Source organism: Geospiza fortis, unplaced genomic scaffold (assembly GCF_000277835.1).
Source record: "Geospiza fortis unplaced genomic scaffold, GeoFor_1.0 scaffold17, whole genome shotgun sequence".
Lineage (NCBI taxonomy): Eukaryota > Metazoa > Chordata > Aves > Passeriformes > Thraupidae > Geospiza > Geospiza fortis.
The window spans coordinates 1,775,032-1,786,798 of record NW_005054438.1 but is presented as its reverse complement, the minus strand read 5'-3'; the positions used below and the strand labels follow the sequence as shown (position 1 = coordinate 1,786,798).

The 11,767-nt window shown below is 41.2% G+C and overlaps 1 protein-coding gene across 2 annotated transcripts in view; it reads left to right on the top strand.

Moving 5' to 3' along the window:
• Nucleotides 1–6,224: 6,224 nt before the first annotated feature.
• The window catches only part of FAM3B (FAM3 metabolism regulating signaling molecule B), an 11,020-nt gene continuing 5,477 nt past the window's right edge, over nucleotides 6,225–11,767 (top strand). The window contains exons 1-3 of one of the 2 annotated variants that reach the window (XM_005427258.2): nucleotides 6,225–6,277; nucleotides 10,586–10,723; nucleotides 11,472–11,595. In XM_005427258.2, coding sequence (XP_005427315.2) covers nucleotides 6,259–6,277; nucleotides 10,586–10,723; nucleotides 11,472–11,595 — 281 coding nt within the window. In that variant the 5' untranslated portion in view covers nucleotides 6,225–6,258. Of the gene's footprint in view, nucleotides 6,278–6,950; nucleotides 6,984–10,585; nucleotides 10,724–11,471; nucleotides 11,596–11,767 lie in introns of those variants that run through there. The other variant, XM_031062141.1, reaches the window with a different exon arrangement.

Below are 11,767 nucleotides of genomic sequence, written 5' to 3'. Positions count from 1 at the left end.
TTTTTTGAATATCCAACCTCAAAGATACTCAGCTTAGGGTCTTCTGATTGTTTATCATCTCCCTCTTCCCTCCACCTAAACATCTCTTTACAAAGTCCGTTATTTTAATCCCTGAGCTTTCTAAAGGCAGCGCGGTGTATTTATTGTGAATGTTGTAAATTTAGGGCATTAGTCAAGTAACACGGAGTGGCACCAACTGTTTAATATTTTTCCTTCAAAGTTGGCAGGTTTTGCTTATTTCTGTCCTGATATTCAGTGAAGCCTCTCCCTTACTGCCACAGAAGTTGTGGATGCTGCATCCCTGTAAGTGTTCAGGTGTTGGATGGGGCTCTGAGCAACCTGTTCTAGAGAAAATTGTCCCTGCCTACGTCAGAACTGGATGATCTTTAAGGTCCCATCCAAACCATTCCATGATCCCATTGTTACACAGTTCTGCTCACAACTTTTCATTCTTTTTCTTGTGCTTAAACTTCTCTTAGGCTTTTGAAATTACCATCATCTTCAGAGTGCCCTCGGACTTCAGGCTCATTGAATCCAAAACTACAAAACTGTTATTTCACATTTCCTTTGTGTCACAGACATATTTTATGAAAAATGCTTGTGCTAGGATTTTTCTCCTGAGAAGCTGAGAGGTCTCAGAAATGAAATGTAAACAATAATTTATCTGCTGCTGTGGAATGCAACAGGTGGATCTGTGATTGGTCTCATGTGGTTGTTTCTAATTAATGGCCAATCACAGTCCAGCTGTCTCAGACTCTCTGGTCAGTCACAAGATTTTATTATCATTCCTTTCCTTCCTTTCTAGCCTTTTGATGAAATCCTTCCTTTTATTCTTTTAGTATAGTTTTAATATATAATTTTCTTTTAATATAATATATATCATAAAATAATAAATCAGCCTTCTAAAACATGGAGTCGAGGTTCTCATCTTTTCCCTCATCCTGGGGCCCATGTGAACACCCCCACACTCTTGCTCATCTCTGCCCATGAAAACCAGCTTGTTTAGACAAAACAGCTCTTAAGTTTGTGTGTGAAACACAAAAGCAAGAATTTGTTGCAAGAATACAGCTTTTTTTTTGATAATGACAGTGGAGTGTACACGAATACGGGAAGGTTGGCCATGCAAGCGCTCTGTGTAATTTCCAGTACAATGTGTAATTCTGATGGCCACTTAAACAGTAAACATTTACTATTCTTCCCTTTCTCCACCAAAACAAACTCTTTAAAAATGAATAGCTTGTGGTTTCTTTGGTTTTTTTTTTTCCTTGTAGAGGCTGACAAGTACCACTTGCCTACACCTTGACTCATCATCTGTTTGGCTAGGGAATTCAATAGCTTTCCCCAAGAAATACAGGTTATTGCAAAGAATACAGGGATCTCTGCTGCCAGTGCCTACACAAATATTAGAGTATTGATTTTTACAGCTGTTAGCTAGATGAGACTGCTTTCTATGAATAAACAAGGTATTGTGTTTCTTCAAATTCTTTTCATGCACCCAGAATTGTTCTGAAGTACTATGAGTAAGAATACTATTTACTTTTCCCTTGAGTGCTTTTTAATTGTAAATTTAACATTACTTTCAGCTTTCTGCATTCTTACTGAATTAGATTCTTTTTATCGTTGGACAGCTTGAACATTGTCTAGGCTGGTGGTTTATACTGATTTTTAACTGCTGATTTATTTTTGACTCCTAATGTGTCCATCTTCTATCTGGATCAAGTGCAATTAAATATATTCTCCATATGTTTCTCTGGATTAACAAAGCAGAAGAAAAACACACAAATTAGCCCCACCTTTGTTGCTCAGCAGGCCAGAAATGCCCCAGACTCACAAACTTTACAGGTTTTCCAACTTATCAGCTGAAAGTAATCAATGCTTGCTTTTTGCCCTTTGTTAAATGATCCAGTTTTGCTTATCTTGGGGAAGGTGACTTTAATCCTTTATATCCTCAAAAGAAGTATCAAAAAGTTCTCATCTTAAGTATTTTCTCCTGGGTTTCATAAAAACAGTGAAGGTATTAAAAAAAAAGGGGGAGGGAGGGTAAAAATCTCAAAATCAGCTGAAAGTAATCAATGCTTGCTTTTTGCCCTTTGTTAAATGATCCAGTTTTGCTTATCTTGGGGAAGGTGACTTTAATCCTTTATATCCTCAAAAGAAGTATCAAAAAGTTCTCATCTTAAGTATTTTCTCCTGGGTTTCATAAAAACAGTGAAGGTATTAAAAAAAAAGGGGGAGGGAGGGTAAAAATCTCAAAGAAACAAACAAAAACCAGAAAAAAAAAACCAAACAAAAATCAACAGTGATTTCATTATAATAGACATTTACATCTCTATTTCTCTATGTTCCCCTTCATGTCACCAGCACACAGGATGCTGAGTTATGGCACAGGCACATGGTGAATTATGGGTGAGTTAAATTATGGCACAGGCACGTGGTGAATTATGGGTGAGTTAAATAACTGCTTTTCCACACTGCTGCCCCTGTTGTCCACGTGTGTGTTCTTGTCTGCCCCGAGTCTTAGGTAAAATTAGACACCAGTTGCACATTTTATGTAGGAAGTCTATTTTCTTAGTTATTCTGAGCTCTACAAGCAAAGATTTAATCCAATGTTCTCTCCCTGCCTTGCTAACTCTGCTTCCCTTTTAAATCATTAAATTCTTTGAACTTGTCCTGGCAGGAAAAACCACTGCTGGCCATTTGTGGGCAAGCAGAAAACACAAATTAAATTCTTACAAGGGCTGGAATGACACTTGTGCTCATTTGTTAGTCAAGTGAGGTGGATGCAGAAAATCTCTCTGTTGGTGCCATGGTTCAAAGGGCAAGCAGGAACTTGCTGGTGTAGTTTATCTGGGTTAGACCATAAACCTCCTCTGCTGACAGGGTTTTGTGGTGATAAGACAAGAGTGAGACCCTGTAGATGCATTCAACTGCTCCATTCAGTGTCATTTGTTTCCTGAGTAGATTTCCTGTCCCGCTTATCACCAAAGGGTCTTACAGCCTCACAGGAATTGAGAGTGCAGATTAATATTTTGTAAGTTTTTCCTCTAAGATTTCAAATTACAGAATGAATGTCTGCAGGATGAAATCAGAAATGAACCTTCAGAAGGGTTTTGCACCCCACATCTTTGATTAATCACTAAAGAAAGAAGTGTAGCTTGGTTTTTTGGTTTGTTTTTTTTTTTGCAGATACAAAAGAGATTCCTGAAGTAAAACATTTTAGAGTTTCCTCTTCCTTAGCCACTTAAAATCCCCGCAGCCACTGGGTCCCTGGGATTTGGCAAGCCAGCAAACCAGGATTTGGAGCAAATGCCTGGGTGTAGTTCCATGTAGTTAAGGCAGCAATGAAAAGGAAACCTCTACACTTTTCTTGTGGGAAAAAGCAGGCAAAATTTCTTTTTTTCCAATAGCCACTGATGGCCAGTGAAGTGGGTTTTTCACTGTATTGAGGTGGTGGCGAAGTTCCTAAGGGCTTAAAATTTTTCCCTATGGAATCTGTGACCCACCACTACTCATACAATAAATTTATTTCAAAATTAAATTATCCCCACTCCTAGTTAATATTCCTTGCTTTAATAAAAATAGATGAATTTTTCATTTGGTTACCATACATTGTTTTGGGTTTAGAGCTGGATTATTTTTACTTTAAGGGCTAGAAGTGCAGTCTTCAACAGTTTCAATCATTTATTAACAGAGGCATCATTTTCTGATGTGCCAGCTTGCAGGTTAACACTTCCTGCAGAAGTAATTGCATATTTTAAAAAGTATGTCAGCCTAATGTTGTCCTTAACTTCCTCTTGCCATCTCACAACTCTTTTTACTTTCTGTCCAATGCTTCTCATTGCTTAAGTTTATTTGTCCCACGTTGACTCTTTAATTATTTACACACCCAGGTTTTGTGGGACGTTGCTTTTTCCTTTGCAAGCTCCAGTACATTTGAAAATAACCTGCAGCAATTACTCCCTTAGGTTTTACCTGCAATTTACAGGATATTATAATATACCACTCGCAGACAAGGACAAGAAACACCTCTCCTCCAGGGACTGCAAACATTTACAGCTTTCAGCAATGCCCTGGGAGGAATGCAAAAGCCCCACTCTGGCTGCAGTTCCTATATGAGCCCTCCTGCAGGATTTTATTCATCTGTTTGCTGAGCTAAACGTCATTCCTGAGCATCACTAGAGGTAGAGGGAACAAAAGAGCTCAGTGGAAACTAAATCTGAGAGGTTTTAAGGGCAACTGCAGAACCACAGAATAGCTTGAGTGGTTTTCTGTGGAAACCCGGTGCTCAGGGGAGCACTGACTCTGACCCTCATTCATGGAGAAAGTTTCCCAGACTTCAAGATAGACCAGAATCCACAAAAGTGTGAAATAGATGATAGAGAGCAGTGCAGGCGTATCACTGGGTGAGAAATTGAGGTTTTGGGGTTTTTAGTATGTTGTGGATGGAAGCAAGATGGAGGGCACAGGGTGTTGTCCTGGGTTTGTTCTTCATGCTTCTTCTTCTTCCTTCTCCATGGGTTTGGGTGGCATTTTGTAATTGGGCAGAAAAGTCCCCATTGCAGCTCTTTGGGATCAGTTATTGGGTTAAAAGGGAAAATAATCCAGGAGTCAGTTCTTCATTGGGTAGGTCAGTCTTAAAAGACCTTGGAACAAGAGATTGTTGGCCATTTTGTGCCTTCTAATGAAAAGCTGCTGAACTCACAGCAGTGAGACTGTTTTACTGATAAGAAATAATAAACACCTGAGTCTGAACATGAATTACTGTCTCAAGTGCCTTCAACCCAGACCCAGAAAAACCCACAACTGGTACCCCCACAGTTCTCTAAATGAAAGTTGGTGACCCAGCTACCCCAGCAGGAAGGAAACCCTCAGGTGATGGTACCTGACACCTGGTGCACAAGAAAAGATGAGCCAAGGGTGGGCTGGAGCTTGTGGTGGAAATTGTGTCATCCCAGAGCTGTGATGAGGGGTGGAAAAAGGAAGAGGGATCTCCAATGGAAAAAGCCCTGGGTTGGGTTCAACAGACTCAAAAATAACTGGTTCACCTGGAGAATGGATCCAAACTCAGAGAGTAGGTTTAGATTGGATATTAGGAAGAAATTCTTCCCTGTGAGGGTGGTGGCCTGAGTAACCTGATGTAGTGGGACATTCCCTGGCCATGGTAGTGGAGCTGGAAGCAGATGATCTGTAAGGACCCACACCAAAAAAGGAGGAGAAGGAGAAGGAAAAAATTGGAGAAAGGGAGAGAGAAAGAAGGAGAGAAAGAGAAAAAAAAGAGAGAGAGAAAGAGAGAAAGGAAAGAAAGAGAGAGAGAGAAAGAGAGAAAGGAAAGAAAGAGAAAAAGAGAGAGAGAAAGAGAGAAAGGAAAGAAAGAGAAAAAGAGAAAGAGAGAAAGGAAAGAAAGAGAAAAAGAGAAAAAGAGAGAGAAAGAGAGAGAGAGAAAGAAAGAAAGAAAGAAAGAAAGAAAGAAAGAAAGAAAGAAAGAAAGAAAGAAAGAAAGAAAGAAAGAAAGAAAGAAAGAAAGAAAGAAAGAAAGAAAGAAAGAAAGAAAGAAAGAAAGAAAGAAAGAAAGAAAGAAAGAAAGAAAGAAAGAAAGAAAGAAAGAAAGAAAGAAAGAAAGAAAGAAAGAAAGAAAGAAAGAAAGAAAGAAAGAAAGAAAGAAAGAAAGAAAGAAAGAAAGAAAGAAAGAAAGAAAGAAAGAAAGAAAGAAAGAAAGAAAGAAAGAAAGAAAGAAAGAAAGAAAGAAAGAAAGAAAGAAAGAAAGAAGAAAAGAAAAGAAAAGAAAAGAAAAGAAAAGAAAAGAAAAGAAAAGAAAAGAAAAGAAAAGAAAAGAAAAGAAAAGAAAAGAAAAGAAAAGAAAAGAAAAGAAAAGAAAAGAAAAGAAAAGAAAAGAAAAGAAAAGAAAAGAAAAGAAAAGAAAAGAAAAGAAAAGAAAAGAAAAGAAAAGAAAAGAAAAGAAAAGAAAAGAAAAGAGGAGAAGAAAAAAGAAAAGAAAAGAAAAGAAAAGAAAAGAAAAGAAAAGAAAAGAAAAGAAAAGAAAAAGAAAAAAGAAAAGAAAAAGAAGGAAATGAGTGGCACATGTGCTCTCCTGTCCCACGGGCCAGCTGGGTGTTCTCTGTGGAGAATAATTTAAAGTTGTTTAACGGGGCGGTGCGGCGCTTACAGGCGGCCGCTCCCCTTCCCGCTGTCTTCCCGGTGCTGGCAGAAGACTGGGAGAGGGACGGGGGAGGAGGAGGAGGAGGAGGAGGCGGTGGGATAATGAAGCTGACCCGGCACTGTGAGTAAGATGCGCCCCGGAGCCGCTCCGGGCGGGATGAGACCCCCATGGCCAAGGGGAAGGGAGGAGAGGGCTGATGCCGGCTCCAAACCCAGCTCTTAGTCTGGAATAAGTCATGCTCGAGTCTTAAATATATTCTCTTTTCTTAGTTTTTTTCCTGTGTTCAAGCCCAGCGGCGTGCAGATGGGTGTGTATTAGCGAGGTGTGGCTGCGCGGGGGTTTGGAATCAGCTAAACACGGAATAACCCAGCACTGGGCTTACATTTAGTGATTTAGTTGTTGCCAAGAGGCACCTGAGGGTCAAGGGAAATTGGGAGCTGATGAAAGGTGGAAATGCTGACACAGGACCCGAGGGAAGGGCAGGGAGCTCTCTCGAGGGAGAGGAGATAGTAGGACAGGGAGATATTGGGAGAGGAGATATTAGGATTTTAGGGAAGGGCTTTTCACCCAGAGGGTGGTCAGGCACTGAACAGCTCCCCAGGGAAAAGGGGAGCACTGAACTTGACAGAGCTCAGGAAGGGTTTGGACAATGGAGTGGGATTGTTGGGGTTGGACTGGATGATGCTTGTGGGTCCCTTTAAACTCGGGATATTCTGTGATTCTGTCATCTTTTCCTTAAGCTCTGCTGTTTTACATGTCCTGCCACACCTCCATCCTGAGTGTCCTTCCTCCTGGCTTCTCTCTGCTCCCTCCTCTGCCTGGCGCTGTGAGTATTGTGAGTGTCCCTGCCTCATGGCAGTGACAAGATGTAACTCTCAGGGAGCTCCTCCGTGGCAGAAATGGAGTGAGGGAGGCACAGCAACACCTCTGCGGCTCAGTGTCCCCATGTCGCTCCTTGGTGCTGAGCAACCACAGCCTCCAATATCAACAGGAGCACAGTCTGACTTTCCTGCACGTAGGCTGCACTTTGTGCTTTATTGTGCTTTATTGTGCTCTTGATTATCTTAACTTTGTCTGAGTTTATGGCTTCACTGTTAACTGTGTAGAGGTTTGCACAGTGGAGAAACTCAAAAATGAATGTATGTGTGCAGGATAAATAACCTCAGTAAACCTAAGAGAGCCAGCTGGACCCAGCAGTGCAGGTCAGTGAGATCTCTTGATGCCTTCTGAATCCCAGAAAGCAAAATCAAAAGTTGGTTGGCAGTGAAAATATTCTGTGAGTTTTGAGAACCAGGTACAAACTATGCAGGAGAGTTGGGAAATATATTGAGCCTTAAAAGGCATATTTCAAAAAACATTTAAGAAGCTTGTGTTCTAAATAAAATACAGAACATATTATGGGTTCACAGAACTATTTAGGTCGGGAAAAACCTCCAAGATTATGAAGTCCAGCCTTTGATCACCACTCTGTGAAATAGAGAGTAGCACTGAGTGCCACACCCAGTTGTTTCTTTCACTCCTCCAGGGATGGGCACTGCAAGCCTCCCTGGGCAGCTCCTTCCAAGGCCTTATAACCTTTTTAATGAAAAAATCCCTGCTGCTGTCCCAGCTGAGCCTGCCCTGGCCCAGCCTGAGGCCGTTCCCTCTGCTCCTGTCCCTGTGCCCTGGGAGCAGAGCCCGACCCCCCCGGCTGTGCCCTCCTGGCAGGGACTTGTGCAGAGCCACAAACCCCAGAACGGGACACAGGACTCGAGGTGTGCCCTCCCCAGTGGCCAGTACAGGTGGGTCCTGCTCCTTTGGCCACCCTATTCCTGATCCAAGCCTCAGCCCATCGATCCAGCCTGTCCAGATCCCTCTGCAGAGCCTTCCTGCCCTCCAGCACATCAACACTCCCACCCAACCTCGCGTTGTCTGCAAACTGAGTGTGCAGTTGATCCCTCGATCCCCTCACCCAGATCATCAATAAAGACATCGAACCTGACCAGCCCCAAAATTGATCCTGAGGGACACCACTCATGACTGGGTGTGGCACCATCCCCCAACACCCTCTGAGCAGACAATTCTTAACCCAGGGAAGATGCACCTGTCCCAGCCTGGGCTGCAGCTTTTCCAGCAGTGTGCTGTGGGACATGGGGGTCAAATGCTTCGCTGAAGTCCCAGCACACAACATCCACAGCCTTCCCCACATCCCCCAAGGGGGTCACCTGGTCATAAAAGGAGATCAGGTTGGTCAGGCAGGACCTGCCTTTCCTAAACCCTTGCTGATCCCTTGGTTATCATGTTTGTGCCACGTGATCCCACTCAGGATAATCTGTTCCATGATTTCCACCAGGGAACAACATCAGGCATAACAGCAGTTAGACATTGTACTTTCTCTTCTATTTAGATAAAATGCTGCACTCTTGAGCCTGTTTTGCAACAGAGTTGCTTATAATAATGATGAAAAAATAGTGCAAATACATTGTAAAGGTAAACCTGCCAAGCTAACTGCAGAATGAGCAAAACAAAACCTGACTGGTGCTCTCACAGATCTTTGCCATGCACCACACCCAATCCTCTCCCCAAAAATAGTCACTGAAATCTCTCAATAAAATTGTCATTTTCACTTCATTCTTCTGGGGTTTTGTCTTTGAAACTTGTGACTTGGCCTCCTTTATGAATTAAATATATTTTGTGCATAAATCTGGTAAATTTTTTTGATATTGAAAAAGAACCAAGGCTGGTGTCATTCTGCTTGGTTCCAGCAGCTTCCTGATTTGTGCATGTGGACTTTGTCAGTGTTTGTGTTTACATCACTGCTCAAATGAAGTGTCAGAGTAATTTCAGTATTATTTTAGTGTGGGTTTGCACCACTACTCATGGTGGAGTGAGAGATTTCTCATGAGTAATACGTAGGGAAATTTATAATAGCTGAAGATCCATTACATTACTAACTCAAACTTAATCCTTTGATGAAAACACAGCAAGTTTTCACAATATTTTCCCTGCAGTCACACAAATGTTTCTGCAATGTTTCATTGGGCTTTTTATTTTTAAAGCTGGGAGAATGCAGGAATTAGCACATGGAGAAATATAAAGAGGGAACAGCTAGAGAGGAAAAAAATCAGTCTTTATGGTAGATTATCAACAGAACCTGTGTGCATAAAGTCTGCTCTTATAGAAAAAAAAATCAAAGTTCCTTCTGGCATGAATAACCAGAGTAACAGAATTTTTCAGAATTTGGATGCAGACCAATTGGGCAGAATTCACAGGAGTGCTAGAACTTGCAAAACAGGACTTGAGGAGGACAAGTGAAAAATTTGGCCTTATTCTAGAGAAAGGGTAGGGCAGAAATCTTAATGTTTATAAAAGGCAGTTCAAAGAAGGAAAGGAGAGAATTATCTTATGAGTGTAAACAGTTATAAGGAAGATTCAGACTGGATAAGACAACATATTTTCTAGAGAGCTGGCAAAGTAAACACACTGCATAGTTTTGGACATTGGTCCTGTTGAACTCAGTTTTCAGGACTACAAAATGAATAATTTTCACTTCAACAGACCCTTGTTTTCAAGGATGGTTCTTTGCAGATCAGGAAGTGACTCATGCCTCTAAAACAACCTGTTCCACGGCTGCAGTGTGATATTTCCTAGTTTAGCATCATAAATTAGGTGGTGTGTTTCATGAGGAAAGCCACCAGCACTTCTGGTGTTGAGGAAAAGCAGATATTCAGTAAGAGGAGGAAGCCTTTCACAACAAGGGTGCTAAAACACTGGCACAGGTTATCCAGGGAGGAGGTGCCTGCCCCATCCCCGGAAAAACCCAAGGTCAGGCTGGACAGGGCTCTGAGCAGCCTGATGTAGTTGAAGAATTCCCTGCTCATTGAAAGGAGATTAGATTAATTGATGAGATTGAGGGTCCCTTCCAACCCAGATTATTCTGTGATTCTGTGAATGCAGTGAGAGCTCATTGTATGAAAGGGATTGTTTGGGCCATGCTGGTTTTACCCAGCATGTTAAAAACATGGATGTAGGAAATTCCCTGCTTGGTCAACCATTCCTGGAGTGTTTGCATGTCTCAAAAAATCAATAGTAACTGCAAAACACCTCTGTAGTAGTAGTACTTACTTTTCAGGGTCAAAATCCTACTAGGATTGAGCTAAACTTTGTGTTTCTTTGAGGTATTATGGATGTGGATTGAAGAGAGTGATTGGGGGAATTTTCTGCTTGAAGATCAAGTTTTAGAAACAAAAGGCATTGTCCTTGGAGACAGGAATGCACCAAATACTCTATTGCCACATCTCTGAAGGCTGTGGTCAGCACAGTGAATCAAACCAGCCAGTTTGGGTAGCAGTGCCAGAAAAAATAACAAGATTTTTTTGTGTTGCTATGAAAACATTTTTATGTTTTTTGTTGGGTGGGATTTTTTCCTTTTTATTTTCCCCTTCACAGTTGTTCTGAGATTATTTGGATTCCTGTTGACATCCTTGGCTGCTTGGTATTTGGGATACTTTGTTGCTGCTCATGTACCCCGAAATACAGTGTCTATGGCTGCACTTCAAGAGATTGGAAAGAAACCAGTGTTGAGGGGTATGCAGTTGTATTTATTTCCTTTTTTTTTCTTTCTTATACTGTATCTGATATTGTGTATTTATGTGCTAAATAATAAATGGCTTGTTAGCCAAGAAATCATTTGGTATGTGCTATTATAAGAATGAAGTTGACTGTAAAGTTAATTAAACAAAGTTAAACCTTTTCTTAGACACTGTTTTTGAAGAAACACAATGTCAGTCTATTTTTGCAAATGTACAAAGGTAATTATTTCAACACTGATGTAAGAACAACTAATTTATTTGTGGGCCAAAGAGTGTAAAGCTGCAGCTTTGCTTCTATTACACGTAATTTATATTTATGATAAACAGCTGAACGACTAACTAAACTTTGTGAGTAAATTCTCATTATTTTTTAGCTCTACTCTGACCAAGTGGTTTAATGTGTATATTTTTGTCATTCTATGACTAAGTTATTGTGTGAACAGAGGGCTTAAAATAAGAATGATAACTATCCACTTCAAGCTGTTGGTAGGAAACCTTCATCCTGGCAGCCCTTGTTTCCTGTTATGTGCAATTGCAGATAATAATTACCTTATTTTCAATTATACCTCTTTGGAAATCAGTGATAACTTCCAGCCCAAACCAACCTGGGATGAATTTGCCACAATTCCAGGATTCTGTGCTCAGATGTTTGAGTTCAGCACGTTGGCTTTAGGGGGCTCATCCCATGTTGAAATTGTTCATGCAGCATCCAATAAAACATTTTTTCCTCTTTGGTGTTGCAGCCCCAGCCCCCAAAAGGCAGAAGTGTGGCCTCTGGGCTCCCTGCCCACCCGGGAACTTCGCCTATCGCATCCTCAGTGGTGGTGGCAAATGGAGGAGGCCTAAAATTTGTTTTGAGGATGAGGAGTGAGTACCATTCTAACTTTACACCTAAGCAAGTGCTTTGAACTGTGAGCAAAGGTGTTTGGGTTTGGTTCAGTAGCAGCAATTGAGCTCCTACCAGGGGCTCCCATTCTGGTGGAAAACTTCAGAATTTATCTGACAGTATTTAACTCTTCTTCTGTCTTTGTTTTTTTTT